This window comes from Cherax quadricarinatus, chromosome 49 (genome assembly GCF_038502225.1).
Source record: "Cherax quadricarinatus isolate ZL_2023a chromosome 49, ASM3850222v1, whole genome shotgun sequence".
In the NCBI taxonomy this organism is placed as follows: Eukaryota; Metazoa; Arthropoda; class Malacostraca; order Decapoda; family Parastacidae; genus Cherax; species Cherax quadricarinatus.
The window spans coordinates 11,777,591-11,805,054 of NC_091340.1; the positions used below are offsets into that span (position 1 = coordinate 11,777,591).

Genomic DNA, 27,464 nt, shown 5'->3' on the forward strand with positions numbered 1-27,464 from the left:
TCTCTGCATTATATTCACACCACACATTGCCCTCAGGCATGACATCTTCACTGCCTCCAGCCTTCTCCTCGCTGCAACATTCATCACCCATGCTTCACACCCATATAAGAGTGTTGGTAAAACTATACTCTCATACATTCCCCTCTTTGCCTCCAAGGACAAAGTTCTTTGTCTCCACAGACTCCTAAGTGCACCACTCACCCTTTTCCCCTCATCAATTCTATGATTCACCTCATCTTTCATAGACCCATCCGCTGACACGTCCACTCCCAAATATCTGAATACATTCACCTCCTCCATACTCTCTCCCTCCAATCTGATATCCAATCTTTCTTCACCTAATATTTTTGTTATCCTCATAACCTTACTCTTTCCTGTATTCACTTTTAATTTTCTTCTTTTGCACACCCTACCAAATTCATCCACCAATCTCTGCAATTTCTCTTCAGAATCTCCCAAGAGCACAGTGTCATCAGCAAAGAGCAACTGTGACAACTCCCACTTTATGTGTGATTCTTTATCTTTTAACTCCACGCCTCTTGTCAAGACCCTCGCATTTACTTCTCTTACAACCCCATCTATAAATATATTAAACAACCACGGTGACATCACACATCCTTGTCTAAGGCCTACTTTTACTGGGAAATAATTTCCCTCTTTCCTATGTACTCTAACTTGAGCCTCACTATCCTCGTAAAAACTCTTCACTGCTTTCAGTAACCTACCTCCTACACCATACACCTGCAACATCTGCCACATTGCCCCCCTATCCACCCTGTCATACGCCTTTTCCAAATCCATAAATGCCACAAAGACCTCTTTAGCCTTATCTAAATACTGTTCACTTATATGTTTCACTGTAAACACCTGGTCCACACACCCCCTACCTTTCCTAAAGCCTCCTTGTTCATCTGCTATCCTATTCTTAGTCTTACTTTTAATTCTTTCAATAATAGCTCTACCATACACTTTACCAGGTATACTCAACAGACTTATCCCCCTATAATTTTTGCACTCTCTTTTGTCCCCTTTGCCTTTATACAAAGGAACTATGCATGCTCTCTGCCAATCCCTAGGTACCTTACCCTCTTCCATACATTTATTAAATAATTGCACCAACCACTCCAAAACTATATCCCCACCTGCTTTTAACATTTCTATCTTTATCCCATCAATCCCGGCTGCCTTACCCCCTTTCATTTTACCTACTGCCTCACGAACTTCCCCCACACTCACAACTGGCTCTTCCTCACTCCTACAAGATGTTATTCCTCCTTGCCCTATACACGAAATCACAGCTTCCCTATCTTCATCAACATTTAACAATTCCTCAAAATATTCCCTCCATCTTCCCAATACCTCTAACTCTCCATTTAATAACTCTCCTCTCCTATTTTTAACTGACAAATCCATTTGTTCTCTAAGCTTCCTTAACTTGTTAATTTCACTCCAAAACTTTTTCTTATTTTCAACAAAATTTGTTGATAACATCTCACCCACTCTCTCATTTGCTCTCTTTTTACATTGCTTCACCACTCTCTTAACCTCACTCTTTTTCTCCATATACTCTTCCCTCCTTGCATCACTTCTACTTTGTAAAAACTTCTCATATGCTAACTTTTTCTCCCTTACTACTCTCTTTACATCATCATTCCACCAATCGCTCCTCTTCCCTCCCGCACCCACTTTCCTGTAATCACAAACTTCTGCTGAACACTCTAACACTACATTTTTAAACCTACCCCATACCTCTTCGACCCCATTGCCTATGCTCTCATTAGCCCATCTATCCTCCAATAGCTGTTTATATCTTTCCCTAACTGCCTCCTCTTTTAGTTTATAAACCTTCACCTCTCTCTTCCCTGATGCTTCTATTCTCCTTGTATCCCATCTACCTTTTACTCTCAGTGTAGCTACAACTAGAAAGTGATCTGATATATCTGTGGCCCCTCTATAAACATGTACATCCTGAAGTCTACTCAACAGTCTTTTATCTACCAATACATAATCCAACAAACTACTGTCATTTCGCCCTACATCATATCTTGTATACTTATTTAGAGTAAGTAAAGTGAAGTTTATTTTCCATGGAATTAAATAAGTTTTACATTGCTTGTTTTTCTATTGCACGTGGAAAAGCCCATAGTTATGCAAACAATACAAAACAGCTTATCTAGATTCTTAAACTTACAATTCTTTCTGTGTTGTATAATCTTATAATTAGCTTTATTAACTCTTACTTTAACCACATAAATATAGATACATAAACTTAGACAATGCACAAACTGAAAGAACACACTGACTTAGAGAACCTTCAGACTATGTTCTGTTAAGTAGCTGTAATCTTTGTCTAAGTTGCACACATACTATGGGCTCTTAAAAATATTATACATATATGTATATCCTGTATACTGTTCTTGAAAATAAATTTAGACTGTTTTCAGCTTTTTAAATTTTTGGTATTTTATTATGTTATGAAGCAAGTGTACAGTATAAGAAAATGTGAATCTTGCCATATTTTGGGAGTAACAAATTCTATAAGGCATGGAGAAAAAGGGCACATGTGGAAACACCTAAGATGTTTTATTTAGAAAATGTTTCAGTCCTGCAACCTTGTTCACTTCTGTGATACAAAGGATACAAGAAACAGAGTACATATATAAAGTCAAGGTGCATGTGAGAAGAGATTCTTCTTAGCACCTCCAGCATCACTGGCAGCTCTTGTGTACCATGGTTAATATCCATAAACAAGATATCCATAGACAAGTGCAGCATCCAGTATAGTGATTGTTATGATCAAGGCCATAATGAGATCAATTTATATATGTATTATCCACTTAATATTATACTCGGGGTTTCTTTAATATTAGCTAAATTAAAGATTCCACTAGTTTATAATATTATCTGATTGAGGAATATACCCGGGTATGATGTGTATATATATATTTATGTATTTTGAGTAATGTGTTGGGTAGGTAGGTAACAGCTGGCTAAGAGTTGAAACAAGGTATGTCCTTGGAGGGTAGTTTAGCTTACTCTTCCCTCTCCCCTTTGGAGAGTTGATGTCATGTAGGGATTAACTGTGTTAGTTCAGCTCGCTCTCTCTGCCGACTCAGTGTGCATTGACTGAGCTACCCCTCTAGTACTCCACCTTATTCTCACTTGGATAGAGAATTCTGTTGTAGAAACTCCCGAACCAGCTTGAGGTTTATTCTGAAGTGAAGTCTGCGGACAGTTATGTACTGTTACCTTCAGTTTGCGATGTGAAGGCCTGTGTCAGGTTTAGAACTTTAAGTGATATATTCCTTATGCCAGGGAGTTACTCAGTGAAGGTGTCCATTCTCAATGTATATTCTCGCGTACAAGTAATGTCATTATTGAGGAAGCAGTAATATTCCTCTGATCATTTAACAAGTGTAGTGACCATATTGATGTACATTCTATTTAAGTGTTTTCTTATGTGAATGAAAGTTTCTGACAAAGTGATATTTAATAGATATTTATGAATATCTAAGAAGTATTTAAGCTTTTAAATAAAAAGAAGCTAGAAAAGACTGAGTAACTATTATTTGTGCCTTACATTTCTAATTTTGGAAGTATCTTCTCATTCTATGAAGTGTATTGTTAGAGAGTGCACTAACCTGGCTAAAGATTAAGATTCGAACCGTAACAGTGATATAGCATCCAGTATAGTAAGTGAGACACAAGACTTCCATAATGCAGCCATAGGTGGCACGGGTTGTCAGTAGGAGGGAAGGAATCATGTACTACGGTGTGTAGTACCCAAAGTTTGCATACAACGTAATGCTACTGTGTGTATTATGGTAAACTGTATATAACAATTTTAAAGTAATGGACAAAACCTACTGATACTGACAGGTATCAGCCATTGTTATGGCACTGGTATTAATATCGATAAAAGAGGCTGATACCCATTTGATACTGGAGTTTACCTGGAGAGAGTTTTGGGGTTCAACACCCTCGTGGCCTGGTCTGTGACCAGGCCTCATGGTGGATCAGGGCCTGATCAACCAGGCTGTTACTGCTGGTCGCATGCAAAACAACATACAAACCACAGCCCGGCTGGTCAGGTACTGACTTTAGGTGCTTGTCCAGCGCCTGCTTGAAGACAGCCAGGGGTCTATGTATGCTGGGAGGCAGTTGAACAGTCTTGGGCCCCTAACACGTACTGTGTTGTCTCTTAATGTGCTAGTGGCACCCCTGCTTTTCATTGGGGGGATGTTGCATCATCTGCCAAGTCTTTTGCTTTAGTAGGGAGTGATTTTCATGTGCATGTTTGGTACTAATCCTTCTAGGATTTTCCAAGTACATATATATAATCATGTACGTGTCTCTCTTGCCTGCATTCTAGGGAGTACAGGTTTAGGAACTTCAAGTGTTCCCAGTAATTGAGGTGTTTTATCTGTTATGCATGCCATGAAGGTTCTCTGTACATTTTTTAGGTCAGCAATTTCAACTGCCTTGAAAGGTGCTGTTAGGGTGCAGCAATATTCCAGCCTAGATAAAATTAACGATCTGAAGAGTGTCATCATGGGCTTGGCATCCCTGATTTTGAAGGTTCTCATTATCCAACCTGTCATTTTTCTAGCAGATGCGATTGATATAATGTTATGGTCCTTGGAGGTGAGATCTTCTGACATGATCACTCCCAGGTCTTTGACGTTAGTTTTTCTCTCTATTGTGCGATTGGAATTTGTTTTATATTCCAATGAAATTTTAATTTCCTCAAGTTTACCTTATCGGAGTAGTTGAAATTTCTCATCATTGAACTTCATAATGTTTTCTGCAGCCCATTTAAATATTTGGTTGATGTTCTCCTGGAGCCTTGCAGTGTCTTCAATGGAGGGCACTGTCATGCAGATTCGGGTGTCATCTGCAAAGGAAGACACAGTGCTGTGGCTTATATCCCTGTCTATGTCCGATGTGAGGATGAGGAACAAGATGGGAGTGAGTACTGTGCCTTGCGGAACAAAGCTTTTCACTGTAGCTGCCTCCGACTTTACTCTGTTGGCTACTACTCTTTGTGTTCTATTTGTTAGAAAATTATAGATCCATCTACCAACTTTTCCTGTTATTCCTTTATCACGCATTTTGTGCGCTATCATACCATTGTCACACTTGTCGAAGGCTTTTGCAAAGTCTGTGTATATTACATCTGCATTCTGTTTGTCTGCTATAGCATCCAAGAACTTTTCGTAGCATCCAGGACCTTGTCGTAGTGGACCAGTAGTTGGAAGAGACAGGAGTGACCTGCTCTAAACCCATCCTGTCCTGGGTTGTGTAACTGATGGGTATCTAGGTGGGTGGTGATCTTGCTTCTTAGAACCCTTCCAAGATTTTTATGATATGGGATGATAGCGCTATCGGTCTGTAGTTCTTTGCTATTGGTTTACTGCCCCCTTTGTGGAGTGGGGCTATGTTTGTTGTTTTTAGTAACTGTGGGATGACCCCAGTGTCCATGCTACCTTTCCATAGGATGTTAAAAGCATGTAATAGGGGCTTCTTGCAGTTCTTGATGAACACGGAGTTCCATGAGTCTGGGCCTGGGGCAGAGTGCATGAGCATGTTATTTATCGCCTGTTTGAAGTCATTTGGTGTCAGGATAATGTCAGATAGGCTTGTGCTTACCAAATTCTGTGGCTCTCTCTTTCTATTTAAAATATTAATATTACATGTGTGCTTAAAAATATCTGTGTTAACACTACCTCACAATTGTGAAGATTACTCACAATTACTCACATGAACATACATATGCGCACTCACGTACGCTATCGATAAATGCCTTTGACAACTATTAACACAACAAGCCAGTAATGAGTGCATCCCAAAATAGAAAGTGTACTATGAAGGCCTCTGCACATCCTATTCAATTTTGAATTCAGTTTTTCACTAACATTAAAAAAATTTGCACTATGTATATAGAGGTGCTTTGTAAAAGAGATTACTGTACAATTTACATATATTTTTGTGAGAAATTTTCTGACAATGGTTTACAGACCAGCCAGCAGTTGCAGCACGCAAATTAAAACCATTGACTCGCATGGATCCACATCTTGGGAATAAGGCAGACAGCGAAAATCCTCCATATAGTTTCAGGTAGGCTTCTTCAAAGATTCAATTGCAGTCAGGTCTCTATTATTACAAATTTTAGTGTAAATTTTGATTTAGTACAAAATAAATTAATGTTAGTTATTTTCTCCCATACTCTTCAAATCGTGTGCAAAAATTGAATGTATTTCAAATACAATGGGCCCTCAGCTAACGAAGGCATCGTCTAGCGATAAATTCACCTAACAAAGCATTTGAGCGTAAAAATTTTGGCCCAACCAATGATGAAAAACTCGACCAACATGATTCATCCCGAACCTGTCCGTCCAGCCTGAGCTCCTCAGCTGCCCTGCCATCATTGTTTATAAGCCAGGGTGGCCGGTTCCATGCATACATTCGATACATTTTGTATTATTCCATTGTAACTGTTAAATAAGCCAACATGGGCCCAAAGAATGCTTCTAGTGCCAACCCTGTGGTAAAAAGGGTGAGAAATACTATCGAAATTTTAACGTACCACAATCAGCTGCTGCTGTACCACAGTCAGCTGCTGCTGCTGCTGTACCACAGTCAGCTGCTGCTACTGCTGCTGTACCATGGTCAGCTGCTGCTGCACCACCGTCAGCTGTAATACTCGAAGATGTGGAGAGACTGTTGTTGGTGTGGCTTTACGAGAAACAGTTACCGAGAGACAATTAACCCCAGAGGGTTAGCCACCCAGGATAACCTCAGAAAGTCAGTGTATCATCGAGGACTGTCTAACTTATTATCATTAGGGTCCTTAAGCTTGTCTCCCAGGATGCGACCCACCAGTCGACTCACACCCAGGTGAACAGGAAAAAATACCTGGAACTTATGCTCATATTGGTGAATTTAAGGCCAGCAAAGGTTGGTTTGAGAGATTTAAGAATCGTTGTGGCATACACAGTGTGATAAGGCATGGCGAAGCTGAAAAATTCCAACCCCAACAAGTGCTCTATTGTGACAAAACAGACCTGTTCTGGAAGAAAATGCCAAACAGGACCTACATTACTCAGGAGGAAAGGCACTCCCAGGACACAAGCCTATGAAAGACAGGCTAACTTTCTTGTTTTGTTGTAATGCTAGTGGGGATTGCAAAGTGAAGCCATTACTCATGTATCACAGTGAAAATCCCAGTGTTCAAAAAAAACAGTGTCTCATCACTCATCAATACTCTTCAGTAAAGGTAAGTGTCATTTTAATTTATTTATATAGTTATTGTGCATGTCTCATTGTTTTCTTTGTAGGGAAATTTATATTTCATGAAAAAAATTTTTTTTTTAATACTTTTGGCTGTCTGGAACAGATTAATTGGATTTCCATTACAGTGGACCCTCGCCTAATGATATTAATCCGTTCCTGAGAGCTCAACGTTAGGTGAAATTATCGTTAGCCGAATTAATTTTCCCCATAAGAAATAATGGAAATCAAATTAATCCATTCCTGACACCCCAAAGCATAAAAAAAAAAAATTTTACCACATGAAATATTAATTTTAATACACACAAACTGAAGAAGACATGTACAATTACATGACACTTACCTTTATTGAAGATCTGGTGATGATTGATGGGCTGGGAGGAGGGGAGAGTGTTGATGGTCTTAGTGTTTAGAAGGGGAATCCCCTTCCGTTAGGACTTGAGGTGTCAAGTCCTTTTCCGGGGTTACTTCCCTTCTTCTTTTAATGCCACTAGGGCCAGCTTGAGAGTCACTGGACCTCTGTCACACAACATATCTGTCCATAGAGCTCTGTACCTCCCGTTCCTTTAAGATTTGTCTAAAATGGGCCATAACACGTCATTGTAATAGTCACCAGCATGGCTTGCAATAGCTGTGTTAGGGTGATTTTCTTTCATAAAGGTTTGCAGTTCAACCCACTTTGCACACATTTCCTTAATCTTTGAAGTAGGCACAATGGATTCCACAACTGGCATAGACGTCTCAGGGTTAGCCCCAAACCCTTCAAAATCTTTCTTAATTTCCATACTAATTCTCACCCTTTTTATCATAGGGTTGGCACTAGAAGCTTTCTTGAGGCCCATGGTGACTTATTTTGCAGGTGCAATCACTAAAAACGCTGTGATAATATGAAATGTTCCGATTGTATGTTTGGATGCGACCGCGGTGGTTGGCACCCACGGGACAAGTGAGGCGCACTCAGGCCACATGTGGATGCGTCTCGAATGGAACAAATCGCGTTGGGCGAGTTTTTTAGCACTAGCCAAGGCAAAATTTTTGCGTTAAAATGTATCGCTAGGTGGATTTAACGTTATGCAATGCATTCGTTAGGCGAGGGTCTACTGTATTTCTTAAGGGGAAAATTAATTTGGCTAAAGATAATTTCGTCTAACGATGAGCTCTGTAGGACGGATTAATATCATTAGCCGAGGGTCCAATGTAGTGTGAATTTGAATAATGTGACCACTTCATGGGATTCATTATTTGCACTCATCAAGTCCTGGCAGTACATTTTTGCTTTATGTTCAGTTGGGGGGAGGGTGGCTAGTAGTGACGATTGTGATAGAGATGAGATTGTTTCACTGTGATTGTAACAATTATGGATAGTTCTGTAACCAGTGGACTTTGTCCATTGTTTCCAAATCAGTTGATCCAACAGATTTTGTCTTGTATTTCTGAAGTTCCTTAAATTGGGGTTTATAGAGTTAACTTTTTTAAGGCGTAGTAGTATTATATTCATGGGGAAGCACTAAACCATTAATGGTAATACATATACAGTGTCTATTCAGATGTATTTTTTCATCAAAAAATACATTCTTCGAATTATTTTCACATTTTTTTAAAGGTCTGAGGTTAAGAGTCCCAGCAGAGTTTCAGAGGACCACATAACTAAGCCAGGAAAACAAAAGAAAGGGAAGTTGTATGACCCTCGTCCACCATCCCAGAGACGTGTCAGCTTTGTGGACGATGAAGCTTTTGACCAAGGTATTTTACCTGTTTATCTAGAGCTGTTGGCTAACACTGTACATATCAGATTTCCTTTATAATTTCCTCTAGTATTCGTGTTTTGTTATTCTGTATAAAGCAATTTATTATTTTATTCATGATACACAATATTGTACTAACAAGTTGAGGAGTAAGACATATGCAATGCTTGAATATCTATATTTTGGAGGTGTTTTGCCAAGCAGTGTCTGTGCCAGTACAGAGCATATATGTACTGTATATGGAAAACAGATTAAGATGAAGGCATCAATCCCTCAGTCTTGAAGAAAGGGTTCTGCAACTTAGTCTTGATCAGTCAAGAGTAAAGTGCTGAACACTTTATTTAAGGCTAAGGGACTGACTATCTCATTCTGGCTGCCATATATGTAATGTTTATTTTTTTATTAACACATCGGCTGTTTCCCACCAAGGCAAGGTGGCCCGAAAAAGAAAAACTTTCATCACCATTCACTCCATCACTGTCTTGCCAGTGGTATGCTTACACTACAGCTATAAAACTGCAACACTGGCACTGCATTTCCCATCTCCAGGACTCAAGTCCGGCCTGCCGGTTTCCCTGAATCCCTTCGTAAATGTTACCTTGCTACACTCCAACAGCACGTCAAGTCCTAAAAACCATTTGTCTCCATTTGCTCATATCTAACATGCTCACACACGCTTGCTGGAAGTCCAAGCCCCTCGCACACAAAATCTCCTTTACCCCTTCCCTCCAACCTTTCCTAGGCTGACCCTGACCTTGCCTTCACTCCACTACAGATTTATACACTCTCGAAGTCATTCTATTTCGTTCCAGCCTCTCTACATGTCTAAACCATCTCAATAAGCCCTCCTCAGCCCTCTGGATAATAGTTATAGCATGAAAACACTATAACTATTATTGAGAGGGCATGTTAAATTGAACTAGCTCTACGAAAAGAAATTAATCACAAAATTTTGATGCAAATAATAGCTCTTTTGTACAGTATTTATGAAGATGCATCTCTGCCACATTCATCACAGATCATTTCTAATATAAATAAAAAGATTATCACTTGATGGTCACATTAATGCTACATTGGCTAATTTCAAAAAATCTTTTGGATATACATGTATAGATGGGGAAATTATAAAAAATCTTCACAAATTACTTTAGGCCAAAAATTTATATATACCACGTAGTGATAGTGGTGGATTTGAATATGAAAACTCCGAAGGCTCCCTATTTTGTTTTAGTAAAGTGTCTCGAATTGTATTGGTAAGATAGCTATTGAATGAAGGAGGATGATTGTTTTTCTTTCTGTGGGTCACCTTACCTTGATTGGAAATGATAAGCATGGTAAAAAAATATATAATGAAGTGTCTTGAATATTTTATAACTTTTATTACAGAGAGACCTTCAGCAAATGGAGATGTGACTGGCCCTGACAGTGATGTGGATGACCCATTGTATTCAACAGTTAAACCTAGGGAGGCTTCTAATCCTGAAGAACTTCAAACTCAAGATGAACAGGGTAAAGAAGATGAAAGTTCTCATAAATCTGAGAAGAAAAAATTTAGAAGTCTTTCTAAATCTTTAAACAAGAAGCTGCAAGGAATAGACAATAGAGGCTATGTGGGTAAGGCATAGACATTTTTATTTTTATGTTCAATAAACATGTAACATTAATTTACTTGCATTGAGGTTGTTACCTATTATAAGTTATTGACTTGGTGTCCCTTGTGTTATCTACACAGTTCAAAGTCTGCTGTGCTGAACCCTCGGCTGAATCCCCAAGGATGACCAGTCATGGGTAATCTATCCTGAACCACAAATCTTAGAACATTAACTATTTTCTCTAGTGAAAACCTAGCAGAGGTAAATCTTAGAAAATGTTTGGTGATTCTGCATGGCACAGATGGGAGTCAATGCTTCTCTGTAGCATTAGCAATTAAATTGCTGACCTAATCTTTTATTTAAAAATAAATGCAATTGTCTGCCTATTTACATTAATACCATATAATACACAGTACTGTAGTTTTAAACTATGCTTTGGAAAGATAATAGCTAATTTTACTAATTTTTAACCCCTTTTAAAGCAGGGTTTATTGTGGTTGTGGAATATGGTAAGTAATTACTTAAAGATGGTCTTCTTTAGGATAACTTCTCTCCTGCAGTGGTGGACAGCATCTCTTTTTAGATTACATACCTCCCATTCTTTGTAATTGAGAATTGCTTCTTAAAAATCTTCAGCATCACACAAATTGTTGTTCACAATAAATCTGCAATATAGGAGAAAATCTTAAACAATGTTTTGGTCTGTCCTGAACCTTTAGTATTAAGCCAGGACTTGTTAAAATATGTGGCTTGTACAGAGTCCCTAATTTTGCTAGATGAGATTTTTCCAGACAGTGGTGAATTTACCGACTAGAGGACTAAGTAAGCCCCAGATATTTATTTGCATGTATAGACTACAGTATTACGATCCTGAAATTAAACAAAAACAGTTCTTAAAGTTTTTCATGTTTTGTTGAATATTTATTTGTGAAAAACCAATATGACAACTTGCTTGAAGCAGGTCAGTAGCAGTCATACAATCGATTGTAAGTCTGTCTCTCCACACGTATAGTAGGTGACAGCGGAGGAGCCCACTAAATGCTGTTCCACTTAGGATCTCTTGTCCTTTAAATCCACTACTGTTTCCAGGTGAATTTTAATCTGTAGCATGATCTAAGTAAATAAGTTTTTAGAGGAGAATATTATGCATGAATTAATGTCTAGCCTCCTACAATGTGGAAATTTGTTTATTAAAGCTTAACCCTTAATTTGCTTGTTACAAGAGTGCAATAGTTTAGGTTGTTTCATAGCTAAAGAAATACGACTGAAGCTAAACAAGTATGACTGAAGCTAAACAAATGTGACTGTTATCAGTGTTTATGCATTAAGCCTTCTTCTTAGACCTTTTTATGCAGTAACGCACACAAGACCATTCATAATGCATTAGAATCTCATTTATTGAAAATGATTGAGACCATGTCATTCGGAAAGCAAAATTTTTTCACCTAATGGATATCACTCAGAAGACATACCTGGAGTATACCTGGAAGGTGTTCAGGGGTTCAGCACCCCCTGCAGCTCAATCCATGACCAGGCATCATGGTGGATCAGGGTCTGATCAACCAGGCTGTTACTGTCAGCCACATGCAATCCAACATGCATACGAACCACAGCCCAGCTAGTCATGTACTGATTGTAGGTGCCTGTCCAGAAACTGTGCTACAGTCTTTTCAGTCATTATTACATAACTGCAGCATAATATAAACAGGAACCCCATGAAGCAGTGGGCAAACCATAGATCATCTGGAAAGCATTTTTTTTTGCACATCAGCTGTCTCCCACTAAAGTGGGTTTACCCCCCCCCCCCCCAAAAAAAAGGGGGGAAATGCATCCACCACTATTCATTAATCACTATCTTGCCAGAATTGTGCTAACATCACAGTTCATATGACCTTCTGAACTGTAATATCCTCACCCCTCCTTCAGAGTGCAAGTACTGTACAATACTTCCCACCTTCAGGATTCAAGTCAGGCTAACCATAAATTGGAGTGGGGAACAGAAGGTTATCAGGTGTGATCCAAGGAAGGGAAGAGTGGCTCAAATTCCTTGGATCAAGAACCTTTTTACCAGCAAATTCTTTTTTTAACACGTCGGCTGTCTGTCTCCCACCAAGGCAGAGCGACCCAAAAAGAAAGAAAAACCCAAAAAGAAAGAAAAACCCCAAAAGAAAGGAAAAAAACTATTATTATTATCATTCATCATTCAACACTTTCACCATCACTCATTATCACTCTTTGCAGAGGCACTCAGATACAACAGTTTAGATGTCTCTCCACACTGCCAATATCCTAAACCCTCTCTTTTAAAGTGCAGGCATTGTACTTCCTATTTCCAGGACTCAAGTCCAGCTAACCAGTTTCCCTGAATCCCTTCACAAAATATTACCCTGCTCACTCTCCAACAGCTCATCAGGTCCCATAAATCAGTCATCTCCATTCACTCCTGTCTTTCACATTCATGCACGCTTGCTGGAAGTCCAAGCCCCTTGCCCACAAAACTTCCTGTACTCCCTCCCTCCATCCTTTTCAGGGATGACCCCTACCCCACCTTCCTTCCCCAACAGATTTATACACCCTCCAAGTCATTCTACTTTGTTCCATTCTCTCTAAATAACCAAACCACCTCACCAGCCCCTCTTTAGCCCTCTGACTAATACTTTTAGTAACTCCATTTACAACCCACACTTCACAACCATATAAGAGTGTTGGTACCACTGTACTCTCGTTCATTCCCTTCTTGGCCTCCATGGATAACGTTCTTTGTCTCCACAGATATCTCAACACACCACTTACCTTTTTTCCTTCATCAGTTCTATGGTTTACCTCATCTTTCATAAACCCAGCCACTTATAATTCAGCTCCCAAATATCTGAAAACATTCACCTCTTCCATACTCCCACCCTCCAATGTGATATCCAGTTTTTCTTTATCTAAATCATTTGATACCCTCGTCACCTTACTCTTATCTATATTCACTTTCAACTTTCTACCTTTGCACACCTTCCCAGACTTGTCCACTAACCTTTGTAACTTTAGAATCCCCAAAAGCACAGTATCATCAGCAAAAAGTAACTGTGTCAACTCCCATTTTGTATTTAATTCCCCATAATTTAATCCCACCCCTCTCCCCAACACCCTAACATTTACTTCTTTTACAATCCCATATGTAAATATATTAAACAACCTTGGTGACATTACACATCCCTGTCTAAGACCTAATTTTACTGAGAAGTAATCTCCCCCTCTCCTACACACCCTAACCTGAGCCTCACTATCCTCATAAAAGCTCTTTACAGCATTTAGTAAGTTACTACCTATTCGTACACTTGCAACATCTGCCACATTGCTCTCCAGTCCACTCTATCATATGCCTTTTCTAAATCTGTAACAGCAATGAAAACTTCCCTACCTTTATCTAAATACTGTTCACATATATGCTTCAATGTAAACACCATTGATCTACGCATCGCCTACCTATTCTGTAGCCTCCTTGCTCATCTGCAGTCCTGCTCTCTGTGTTACCTCTTAAGTCTTTCAATAATAACCCTACCATACACTTTACCTGGTATACTCAGTATATTTTTTTTTTCAACAAACCAGCCGTATCCCACCAAGGCAGGGTGGCCCAAAAAGAAAAACGAAAGTTTCTTTTTTTAAATTTAGTAATTTATATGGGAGAGGGGGTTACTAGCCCCGTGCTCCCGGCATTTTAGTCACCTCTTACAACACGCATGGCTTACGGAGGGAGAATTCTGTTCCACTTTCCCATGGAGATAAGAGGAAATAAACAAGAACAAGAACTAGAAAGAAAATAGAAGAAAACCCAGAGGGGTATGTATATATACGCTTGTACATGTATGTGTAGTGTGACCTAAGTGTAAGTAGAAGTAGCAAGACGTACCTGAAGTCTTGAATGTTTATGAAACAGAAAAAAGGACACCAGCAATCCTACCATCATGTAAAACAATTACAGGCTTTCGTATTACACTCACTTGGCAGGACTGTATTACCTCCCTGGGCGGTTGCTGTCCACCAACCTACTACCTAGACGTATCTAAATACGTACTGTATATTCATTTCCTTGACGTTCTGTCCCTCCAATTTGATATCCACTCTTTCGTATTCTAAACTTTTTTGTTATTCCCATTTCATTGCTCATTTCTATGTTGACTTTTAATTTCTTTTTTGCACACCCTCAAAACTAATCTATCATCCTTTGCAATTTCTCTTTAGAAATTCCTAGAGAGACTGTGTCATTGTGCCCCGTGGCCTGGTGGCTAAAGCTCTCGCTTCACATGGCAAGGGTCCGGATTCGATTCCCAGCATTGGGCGTGTTTCTTTACACCAGTTGTGTATGTTCTCCATCAGTAAAATAGGTACCTGGGTGTTAGTTGACTTGTATGGTTTGCATCCTGGGACAAAACTGACCTAATTTGCCCGAAATGCTCTCCATAACAAGCGGCTTTCTACATAGTAGCATGTCATTGATGTCAACTAGGCCTATATACCTTGTACATGTACGTGTAGAAATGAAGATATTATTATTATTATTATTATTATTATTATTATTATTATTATTATTATTATTATTATTATTATGAGTGACTGTGAAAACTACTACTACTGCTTATTAGATTTATTATCTTTTGATCACATACCTTAGAGTTCACTCCTTTTAAAAACCCATCTACAAATATATTAACTGTGGTGATCTTACACATGCATGTCTAAAGCCTACTCTTACTGGAAAATAATCTCCCACTCTCTCTCTTGCATACCTTAATCTGGGTTGCAGCCTCTGCAAAAAAACTTTTTATTGCTTCGGCAACCTAATATGTACTCCATTCATTTGCAACATCTTCCATATTGCTCATCTATCCACTCTTTTCTAAATCCATAAATGCAACAAAGAGATTGTTACCCTTATATGAGAATTCACTTAAAATATGAAATGTAAACACTTAGGCTACACATCGCTGAGTTTTCCTAAATCCTCCTTGTTCCATTATAACAACTTATAACGAATATTGATTGTACAGTACTGTATTACAAACGTGCTTCCCTAAACTGGGAATATGCTTGACAGTGCATCCTACCTTTGTAGGTTATTAGAGTGCATATATTATTACTCTTTTTATACAGGTAAATAACATTCACTTGATTAAATGTGAAGACTGGACTATTTGGTAATGTTTCTTCCACAAAGAATCAAGTATTTCAAAGATTAGTAGTTGGAAATTGACAAACACAACTGCTTGTTATTGTATTTATAGCTAATTAAGTCTTAATTTTGATGGAGTTAATATGCTTATATATGAAATTTTTGTTTTTCTGTACTATTTCATATATTGAGAAAATGGATGTATATACTACATATTTTCATTTTTAAAATAAATATTACCCTGTGTAAAAAAAAAGTTATACCTATCCAGACAAAGATTAATATAGTATTATCTTGATAATAAATTTTAAATTCTGTTTAATTCACTTTGCTTGCAGGAATTTTTTCCTTAACATCATCATTAAAGCATTAATCATTTGATTAGTATTGACAAATTGAAATAAGTTAGCTACTTTAGTAAGCTACATTGTGTACATCTTTGTTCGACTAACTCTTGATAGGGATTTTTTTTTTTTTAACCTGCTTAGGAAATGGTATAATTTACTTAGTGTCCAGTTTTATTTTACCAAGCTGCCATGTTTTTCATTTTTAGTTTGTAATTTCTTATGTTTTTTTACTAGTTTCATCACTAATTTTACTCACAGGAACTTTTTTTTCTTTGTATAGGTCTATGATATGACAAGTAAAGCATTCTTTCTATATGTTTGATGTATTGTAATATGTCCTTGAAGTGTCCTTGATTTTTTGTTCATCCACTGATATAGCTACCCAGTATGATGTTTACTTTTATATTTATAATTTTGAATACACTTAGACAAAGATAAAGGTTTATTTCTTTGTAAAGGTTACAATGTGTAAATACAAAGAAAGCCACTATCATGCTGGGGCATTTTGGGCAGACTAATCCTAATATATAGAAACTACTTAAAACTAGACAGATAATAGTACATAGTAACTACTTTGAGTGAAAGATTATGGGTTAGGGTTTCTGCTGCATTTAGCTCAAATTTTACAGTAGATTTTAATCTTGAAAAGGTTGGGGACTCCCTGATTGATATATTGGTTTAAAACATAGGTAATAAGGCAGTTCTTGTTTTGATTGCAGATGATGATGAAGCTGCAGGCAGCCACAGCACACACTCAACTACTGTTGCTAAAAAGTCCAGCACTACCACTCCAGTCTATGTTAAACCTCATACCTTAGCTAACCAGCAACTTCCTTCCGAGATACCAAAGAATTTTCATAGGTGTGAAGAAGGATTCAAGCCCGAGGCATATTATGTGAAGTCAAATTCTGAAAACAGCTTATTAGTTAATATGGATTGGTGAGTTAGATGATGTGGAAGAGTACTTACCTATGTTTATGTTTTAGCAACAAAAACATGTAATTGACAGTATTAACTTGTACAGTAGATCATTCATTATCCAGGAATTGTTTTTTTCTGGAATTTAACACTGTCAGCAAGTCTTGTTTTCATACAGAGCACCTGAGTAGATATTGCAGAAAAATAATGATCATACAATAGGAGTCCTAAAAAAGTATTTCTTTGCTCTGGCATTTCTGAAAATTAGGCACAATCTTTCCCTGATAGCCCTGTATAAAATAATCAATGATCTACTGTATATACTGTATATATATACAGTGTTCCCTCGCTTTTCGTAGTTCTCGGCAATCGTAAATTTCGCCAATCATAGGGGTATTTTCGTATAAACATGGACTCGCTTTTCATAGGTTGACTCGCAAATAGTAGTTCGTCCGGGACGCGTACGCAAGGTGTGAGCCGGGGAGGCCCCCCTACCCAGCCAGTCTGGCATTGTTTACCAGTGAGTGAAGGTCCCCTCAAGTGCTCCTATGAAATATTTCATAATATTCCACTCATTTTAGTGCTTGCAAGTACTAAATAAGCTACCATGGCTCCAAAGAAAGCTCCTAGTGCCAAGCCTGTGGTAAAGAAGGTGAGAAATATGTACAGTGACAAAGTCTTGGGCCATTTTAGGGAAGTGTTAAAGAGACGCCAGAAACAGAGCTCTCTCCACAGTTACTTTGCGAGACAGGACTAGAGTGACTCTCAAGGTGGTCCTAGTGGCATTAAGAAACAGAGAAGACAAGCAACCCCAGAGAAGCAATTGGTACCTGAGGTGTTGCTGGAAGGGGATTTCCCTTCCAAACTGTAAACAATCCAATCTCTGTCCTCCTCCAGTCTCCCATACACTAAGAAGAATCTCCAATAAAGGTAAGTGTTTTGCTGTTAATGTTTCATTCATCATTTCCCATTGTATTGTTTATGTACTATATGTAATGGAGAGGAATAAATGGGATTAGGTCAGGGGTTTCAAATAGAGTTAGAGCTAAAGAAGGAGTAGCAATAATGTTGAAGGATAAGCTATGGCAGGAAAAGAGGGACTACAAATGCATAAGTTCAAGGATTATGTGGAGTAAAATAAAGATTGGATGTGAAAAGTGGGTTATAGTAAGCGTGTATGCACCTGGAGAAGAGAGAAGTGTAGAGGAGAGAGAGAGATTCTGGGAAATGTTGAGTGAATGCGTGGGGAGTTTTGAATCAAGTGTGAGAGTAATGGTGGTTGGGGATTTCAATGCTAAAGTGGGTAAAAATGTTATGGAGGGAGTAGTAGGTAAATTTGGGGTGCCAGGAGTAAATGTAAATGGGGAGCCTTTAATTGAGCTATGTGTAGAAAGAAATTTGGTAATAAGTAATACATATTTTATGAAAAAGAGGATAAATAAATATACAAGGTATGATGTAGCACGTAATGAAAGTAGTTTGTTAGATTATGTATTGGTGGATAAAAGGTTGATGGGTAGGCTCCAGGATGTACATGTTTATAGAGGGGCAACTGATATATCAGATCATTATTTAGTTGTAGCTACAGTTAGAGTAAGAGGTAGATGGGAAAAGAGGAAGGTGGCAACAACAAGTAAGAGGGAGGTGAAAGTGTATAAACTAAGGGAGGAGGAAGTTCGGGTGAGATATAAGCGACTATTGGCAGAAAGGTGGGCTAGTGCAAAGATGAGTAGTGTGGGGGGGGGGTTGAAGAGGGTTGGAATAGTTTTAAAAATGCAGTATTAGAAAGTGGGGCAGAAGTTTGTGGTTATAGGAGGGTGGGGGCAGGAAGAAAGAGGAGTGATTGGTGGAATGATGAAGTAAAGGGTGTGATAAAAGAGAAAAAGGTAGCTTATGAGAGGTTTTTACAAAGCAGAAGTGTTATAAGAAGAGCAGAGTATATGGAGAGTAAAAGAAAGGTGAAGAGAGTGGTGAGAGAGTGCAAAAGGAGAGCAGATGAAAGAGTGGGAGAGGCACTGTCAAGAAATTTTAATGAAAATAAGAAAAAATTTTTGAGTGAGTTAAACAAGTTAAGAAAGCCTAGGGAAAGTATGGATTTGTCCGTTAAAAACAGAGTAGGGGAGTTAGTAGATGGGGAGAGGGAGGTATTAGGTAGATGGCGAGAATATTTTGAGGAACTTTTAAATGTTGAGGAAGAAAGGGAGGCGGTAATTTCATGCACTGGCCAGGGAGGTATACCATCTTTTAGGAGTGAAGAAGAGCAGAATGTAAGTGTGGTGGAGGTACGTGAGGCATTACGTAGAATGAAAAGGGGTAAAGCAGCTAGAATTTATGGGATTATGACAGAAATATTAAAAGCAGCTGGGGATATATTTTTGGAGTGGTTGGTACTTTTCTTCAATAAATGTATGAAAGAGGGGACGGTACCTAGGGACTGACGGAGAGAGTGTATAGTTCCTTTATATAAAGAGAAGTGGGGCAAAAGAGAATGTAAAAATTATAGAGGAATAAGTTTACTGAGTATACCAGGAAAAGTATACGGTAGGGTTATAATTGAAAGAATTAGAGGTAAGACAGAATGTAGAATTGCGGATGAGCAAGGAGGCTTCAGAGTGGGTAGGGGATGTGTAGATCAAGTGTTTACAGTGAAACATATAAGTGAACAGTATTTAGATAAGGTTAAAGAGGTCTTTGTGGCATTTATGGATTTGGAAAAGGCAAATGACAGGGTGGATAGGGAGCAATGTGGCAGATGTTGCAGGTGTATGGTGTAGGAGGTAGGTTACTGAAAGCAGTGAAGAGTTTTTATGAGGATAGTGAGGCTCAAGTTAGAGTGTGTAGGAAAGAGGGAAATTATTTCCCAGTAAAAGTAGGCCTTAGACAGGGATGTGTGATGTCACCATGGTTGTTTAATATATTTATAGATGGGTTGTAAGACAAATAAATGCTAGGGTCTTGGCATGAGGAGTGGAGTTAAAAGATAAAGAATCACACATAAAGTGGGAGTTGTCACAGTTGCTCTTTGCTGATGACACTGTGCTCTTGGGAGATTCTGAAGAGAAGTTGCAGAGGTTGGTGGATGAATTTGGTAGGGTGTGCAAAAGAAGAAAATTAAAAGTGAATACAGGAAACAGTAAGGTTATGAGGATAACAAAAAGATTAGATGATGAAAGATTGGATATCAGATTGGAGGGAGAGAGTATGGAGGAGGTGAATGTATTCAGATATTTGGGAGTGGACGTGTCAGCGGATGGGTCTATGAAGGATGAGGTGAATCATAGAATTGATGAGGGGAAAAGGGTGAGTGGTGCACTTAGGAGTCTGTGGAGACAAAGAACTTTGTCCTTGGAGGCAAAGAGGGGAATGTATGAGAGTATAGTTTTACCAACACTCTTATATGGGTGTGAAGCTTTAACCCTTTGACTGTTTCAGGGCCCTCTCTGAAACTGTCATTCTATGTCGCCAAATATTCGAAAAAAAAAAAAATTATTTTTTCTTATGAAAATGTTAGGAATATTTTTACTAGTGTTTTAAGCCTAAAAAAAAATTTTTGCCATCAGTACTTACCGAGATATAGAGCCGCAAAGTTTGCAGAAATCGACGTGCGTATGGCAACAGCGGCGACTGCCGCCCACCCGGTATTCTTTTATTTACTCTAATTCAAAGGTTTCTTGCATTTTTCAATATTTTTCTTTTCCAGGTAACTTATGTGGCCTGTGAGACCAATGTAAGGTGCATTGTTCAAATATACACTCATTATTTACAACACAATAACAGAACAAACTTTATCACTATTAGTTTGTGTATACACTTTGTTTACACAAACAAACAATACAAAACAATGTTTATTACTATTGTTCCATAATATATATACATATGTACAGTCACTAAGCACGTTCCTAGAACTGCTGCAGCTTGTGGAACTCTTTGAAACATGGGTATATGCAGAGGGGCACTTCACACTCCTCACACATAAAACGAGTGTCTCTGCGTGTTTGTGGGCGTTTTGTGGTATGCATACATACATAACACCTCTTCTGAGCATTTTTCTTGGCAGTAGTAGGAGGCAGTTGTATGGGGTAGTGATCACCAGGCCTCAAACGAGATGACGTCTGTGGGCGCTGGTCTATTGCAGGAGTTGCTCCTTTGTACTTTGCAATTATTTGTCTGATTACTGACAGGCAAAATTCACCATATTTTGGTGTTTTGTTGGTCTTCAACTTGTATATGTTATAAGCATTTAGCATAGAGATATCAACAAGATGGAAAAAAAGTTTGATATACCACTTATAACTCTTGCGTACACAGTCTGCAAACCCAATCTGCATGTCACATTTGTCCACTAAGCGCATATTGAGGTTGTAGTCCATGACAGCTGCAGGCTTTAGAATGGGTTCATTGGTCTCTCTGTTGTCCCTGCCACTGGGTACCATTTCGTTTGTGTGAACTGATGTCAACAATGTGACATCACGTTTGTCATGCCACCGAAATGCCATGATGTCATTGGCAGCAAAGGCTTGCACCTCACCTCTGCGAGTGCCAGCGTCGAACCTTGGCATATGTTTGCGATTACCACGCACTGTGCCACACACGTCTGTCAAGTTCACTCGCAAGAAATCACTGAGTAAGGGGCTTGTGTACCAGTTATCAGTAAATAACATATGCCCCTTACCAAGATATGGTTCCATCATTGTTCGAACCACATCACCAGAGATACCCAATAACTTCATGGTATCTCTCAAAGTATTACTGCCAGTGTACACAATAATATCTAAAACAAGACCACTTCTGCAATCACACAGTACAAATAGCTTTATACCAAAGCGTTTCCTCTTGCTTGGTATATATTGCTTGAATGAGAGTCTTCCTTTGAATAAAATCAAGGACTCATCAATAACAAGCTTCCTGAAGGGATAAAAATACATGCAGCACTTTTGTTTCAGGTACATAAACACATTTCTTATCTTATATAACCTGTCGCTTCTGTCAGGCCTGGTTTTGTCTGAAAAGTGTAACATACGCAACAGTATCAGGAAACGATTGACACCTATAATGTCACTAAAACCTGGAGTTGAAATCAGGCGATCTGTTGTCCAGTATGTGGTGACAGTGTGCTTATACACATGTGGCATAAGCATTATTGTGGCAAAAAACAGGTACATCTCTGCCACAGTTGTCTCCTTCCACTTGTGTAGCCGTGATTTTGGTGAGAGAATTGTATTTGCCATGGTGTATTCACAGTATGTGTTGGTTTCCCTGACAATGATGTCCATCAGGGGTTCATCGAAGAATAACTCAAAGCAGTCCAGTTCACTGGCATTGTTCCCAAGTGGACAAGATGGCTTTATTCCACTTTGTGTTTCATCAAAGTCATGGGGACTGGGAACAAACTCGTCACCGTCCTGCCAATCCCAGATGCGGTCTGCTGGTGGGGTCTGGATATTGTACCGTGGTTGTGGCTGTGCAGGTTGTGGTGGTGCAGGTTGTGGCAGTGTGGGGTAGGGTGAGGCTGGTTGTTCTGCTGAGTCAGCCGCGTGGCTAGTAGCGTGGCCCGGTGATGGTGCCACATGGGCCGTGCCACCCTCACTATCACCACCACTGCCTCCTCCCTCACTGTCACCATTCATACCCATCGTTACAATATCGTCATCTTCACTATCAGGTCGTGGTGTTGGGCCACGGGATGTGCTCCCAGAGTTTCTCCTTCCCCTTGGAACAACATATGAAACACTACCAGACCGCATGCTACGTCGTACATACTGGCGCTTCACTGGGGAATATTCACTCTCACTGTCACTAGAACTGCTTTCAATGACCTTGAAATCACTATCACTATCACTATCACTGCTATCATCAGGGTGTTGTACACGACCAAATAGTTTCCTCTTTCGTCCTGGTACAGGCGAAGGTGAATGTGAACAAGCCGGCACAGCACCAGAGGTCGAAGGTTGTGGGTCATCTGGGTTTTCGTCACTATTTACGTTATCCTGGGCACTTTTTTCGGTAACACTCACTTGAAAACCCTTGAATTCACTGTCACTGACATTTTCATCGCTGTTAGAGCTATCACTTGGGAACAAAAGACCTCCAATCCGCCGAGGAGTGAGGAACTTCTTACCGAGAGGCATGGTGAAAATGGACTGACAACATGGCGTTCCCACAATGCACCGCTAGGTCCCAGATTTTTTTCACAGGGTGCACACCGACCACTGAGACCCATTCTCTCCCGTGTAGGCCTACCAGGCCTTTGGCGCGCGATTTGAAGCCGCTAGAATTTGTGCGTATAAATACGTCAGAAACATTGGCTCGTAAGACGTATTTATACGTCGGAAACAGTCAAAGGGTTAAAATTTATAGTAGCTCCTCAAGGAACGAATTAATTACGAAAAAGGAGGGACCACTGTATATGTTGTGTATCTTTATATGTATATGCTTCTAAACTGTTGTATTCTGAGCACCTCTGCAAAAACAGTGATAATGTGTGAGTGTGGTGAAAGTGTTGAATGATGATGAAAGTATTTTCTTTTTTGGGGATTTTCTTACTTTATTGGGTCACCCTGCTTCGGTGGGAGACGGCCAACTTGTTGAAAAAAAAAATATATATATATATATACACTGAATGACCCATATGGGTATAGTACTTCTATAAATATAAAAGATTGTAGACAGAGTTTGAACCAGATGCATCCAAAAAATTGGTTGATTTTACTCACCAAAGCAGATGACCCAGAAAAGAGGAAATATGTTCATCATTTATTTATTCACCATCTCATCAGTTCACAGTTCAGATGACCCTTTGAACTGCAACTTCTTCACCCCAACTTTTTTTTTTTTTTTTTTTTTTTTTTTTGTTTTTTTTTTTTTTTTTTTTTTTTTTCTCAACAAGTCGGCCGTCTCCCACCGAGGCAGGGTGACCCAAAAAAGAAAGAAAATCCCCAAAAAGAAAATACCTTCATCATCATTCAACACTTTCACCACATTCGCACATTATCACTGTTTTTGCAGAGGTGCTCAGAATACAACAGTTTAGAAGCATACACATATAAAGATACACAACATATCCCTCCAAACTGCCAATATCCCAAACCCCTCCTTTAAAGTGCAGGCATTGTACTTCCCATTTCCAGGACTCAAGTCCGACTATATGAAAATAACCGGTTTCCCTGAATCCCTTCACTAAATATTACCCTGCTCACACTCCAACAGATCGTCATGTCCCAAGTACCATTCGTCTCCATTCACTCCTATCTAACACGCTCACACACGCTTGCTGGAAGTCCAAGCCCCTTGCCCACAAAACCTCCTTTACCCCCTCTCTCCAACCCTTTCGAGGACGACCCCTACCCCGCCTTCCTTCCCCTATAGATTTATATGCTTTCCATGTCATTCTACTTTGATCCATTCTCTCTAAATGACCAAACCACCTCAACAACCCCTCTTCTGCCCTCTGACTAATACTTTTATTAACTCCACACCTTTTCCTAATTTCCACACTCCGAATTTTCTGCTAATATTTACACCACACATTGCCCTTAAACAGGACATCTCCACTGCCTCCAACCGTCTCCTCGCTGCTGCATTTACCACCCAAGCTTCACACCCATATAAGAGTGTTGGTACTACTATACTTTCATACATTCCCTTCTTTGCCTCCATAGATAACGTTTTTTTGACTCCACATATACCTCAATGCACCACTCACCTTTTTTCCCTCATCAATTCTATGATTAACCTCATCCTTCATAAATCCATCCGCCGACACGTCAACTCCCAAGTATCTGAAAACATTCACTTCTTCCATACTCCTCCTCCCCAATTTGATATCCAATTTTTCTTTATCTAAATCATTTGACACCCTCATCACCTTACTCTTTTCTATGTTCACTTTCGACTTTCTACCTTTACACACATTCCCAAACTCATCCACTAACCTTTGCAATTTTTCTTTAGAATCTCCCATAAGCACAGTATCATCAGCAAAAAGTAACTATGTCAATTCCCATTTTGAATTTGATTCCCCAAAATTTAATCCCACCCCTCTCCCGAACATCCTAGCATTTACTTCCTTTACAACCCCATCTATAAATATATTAAACAACCATGGTGACATTACACATCCCTGTCTAAGACCTACTTTTACCGGGAAGTAGTCTCCCTCTCTTCTGCACACCCTAACCTGAGCCTCACTATCCTCATAAAAACTCTTTACAGCATTTAATAACTTACCACCTATTCCATATACTTGCAACATCTGCCACATTGCTCCTCTATCCACTCTATCATATGCCTTTTCTAAATCCATAAATGCAATAAAAACTTCCCTACCTTCATCTAAATACTGTTCACATATATGCTTCAATGTAAACACTTGATCTACACATCCCCTACCCACTCTGAAACCTCCTTGCTCATCCGCAATCCTACATTCTGTCTTACCTCTAATTCTTTCAGTTATAACTCTACCGTACACTTTTCTTGGTATACTCAGTAAACTTATTCCTCTATAATTTTTACAGTCTCTTTTGTCCCCTTTCCCTTTATATAAAGGGACTATACATGCTCTCCGCCAATCCCTAGGTACCTTCCCCTCTTTCATACATTTATTAACCCTTTGACTGTTTCAGGCCCCTCTCTGAAACTGTCATTCTATGTCGCTCAATTTTTGAAAAAAAAAAAATTATTTTTTCTTATGAAATGATAGAGAATCTTTTCCCGATGGTAATGACACCAAAAGTTCGAAATTTGGTCGAAAACTCGTGGAATTATGCTCCCGCGAAGTTAGCGGTCTCGGCGACATATGCGTATCGGCGATTTCGCCGACTTTGAGCCCAATTTTCAGCCAATTCCATTGTTCCAGTTGACCAAACTCATAGCTATTTCTTTAGAACTCCATTTTATCTATCAGCTGAGTACAAGAAACCTCCCATTTACTAATTTGGACTACCCAATATGGTGGTCAGAAATTGGCAATTTGGCCAATTTCACGCAAAATAAAAAAGATGCCAATTTCAAAATAGGGTCCAGAATAAACAAGGTAGACATTCGTGGCACTAAAATAACATATGCTCTGTTCGTTAGTCACATCTCTAGGCCCCTCTTATATTATTATTACTTTCTATTTTGATTTTTTATTCATACAAAAAAATACAAAATTTACTGTTATGCAGACGACTGCATTATTGTAAAAATGGTATAAATAATATCAGTGCACTAGTGAAAGAATATTAGACTCCCCAGTTGACGTGTATTGGACATGTGGTGTGATTTATTTACTCTTGAACATTGGTAAAAATCGAACATTTCCGCTACTTTGAGCTCAGTTTCAAGGTCGTTTTCATCGTAAAAGTAATGAAAATCATCTCTATTTCTGTAATATGTTTTCCATTTTATCACCTAAGACCATGAAAACGCGAATACAACGATAAATACTATACGAAAATACACCTCAAAGTCGGCGTTTTATTCCAAAAAAACGATCAGAGTTTTTTTTTTCTCATTACGCAATGTGTGCTGCAGGATTTTTTTTATGTGGTGCACACTGACCACACAGACCCATTCTCTCACATGTGGGCCTACCAGCTTTCTCCCACTTGATTTGAAGCCGCTAGAATTATTGAGTATATATACGTCAGAAACATTGGCTCGTAAGAAGTATTTATACGTCGAAAACAGTCAAAGGGTTAAACAAGAGTACCAACCACTCCAACACTATATCCCCCCCTGCTTTTAACATTTCTGTCATGATGCCATCAGTTACAGCTGCTTTACCCCCTTTCATTTTACGTAAAGCCTCACGTACCTCCCCCACACTTACATTCTGCTCTTCTTCACTCCTAAAAGATGGTATACCTCCCTGACAAGTGCATGAAATTACTGCCTCTGTTTCTTCCTTAACATTTAAAAGTTCCTCAAAATATTCTTGCCATCTACCTAATACCTCCATCTCCCCATCTACTGACTCCCCTACTCTGTTTTTAACTGACAAATCCATACTTTCCCTAGGCTTTCTTAACTTGTTTAACTCACTCAAAAATTTTTTCTTATTTTCATTAAAATTTCTTGACAGTGCCTCTCCCACTCTATCATCTGCCCCTCTTTTGCACTCTCTCACCACTCTCTTTACCTTTCTTTTACTCTCCATATACTCTGCTCTTCTTATAACACTTCTGCTTTGTAAAAACCTCTCATAAGCTACCTTTTTCTCTTTTATCACACCCTTTACTTCATCATTCCACCAATCACTCCTCTTTCTTCCTGCCCCCACCCTCCTATAACCACAAACTTCTGCCCCACTTTCTAATACTGCATTTTTAAAACTATTCCAACCCTCTTCAACCCCCCCCCCCACACTACTCATCTTTGCACTAGCCCACCTTTCTGCCAATAGTCGCTTATATCTCACCCGAACTTC

At 39.1% G+C, this 27,464-nt stretch overlaps 1 protein-coding gene across 2 annotated transcripts in view; it reads left to right on the top strand.

The window, feature by feature from the left end:
- Positions 1 to 27,464, top strand: part of LOC128697005 (hepatoma-derived growth factor-related protein 2-like) — a 55,507-nt gene that overhangs the window by 7,511 nt on the left and 20,532 nt on the right. For both annotated transcript variants that reach the window (XM_053788505.2, XM_053788506.2), the window contains exons 3-6: positions 6,018 to 6,117; positions 8,894 to 9,033; positions 10,422 to 10,649; positions 16,855 to 17,074. In XM_053788505.2, coding sequence (XP_053644480.1) covers positions 6,018 to 6,117; positions 8,894 to 9,033; positions 10,422 to 10,649; positions 16,855 to 17,074 — 688 coding nt within the window. The remainder of the gene's footprint in view (positions 1 to 6,017; positions 6,118 to 8,893; positions 9,034 to 10,421; positions 10,650 to 16,854; positions 17,075 to 27,464) is intronic.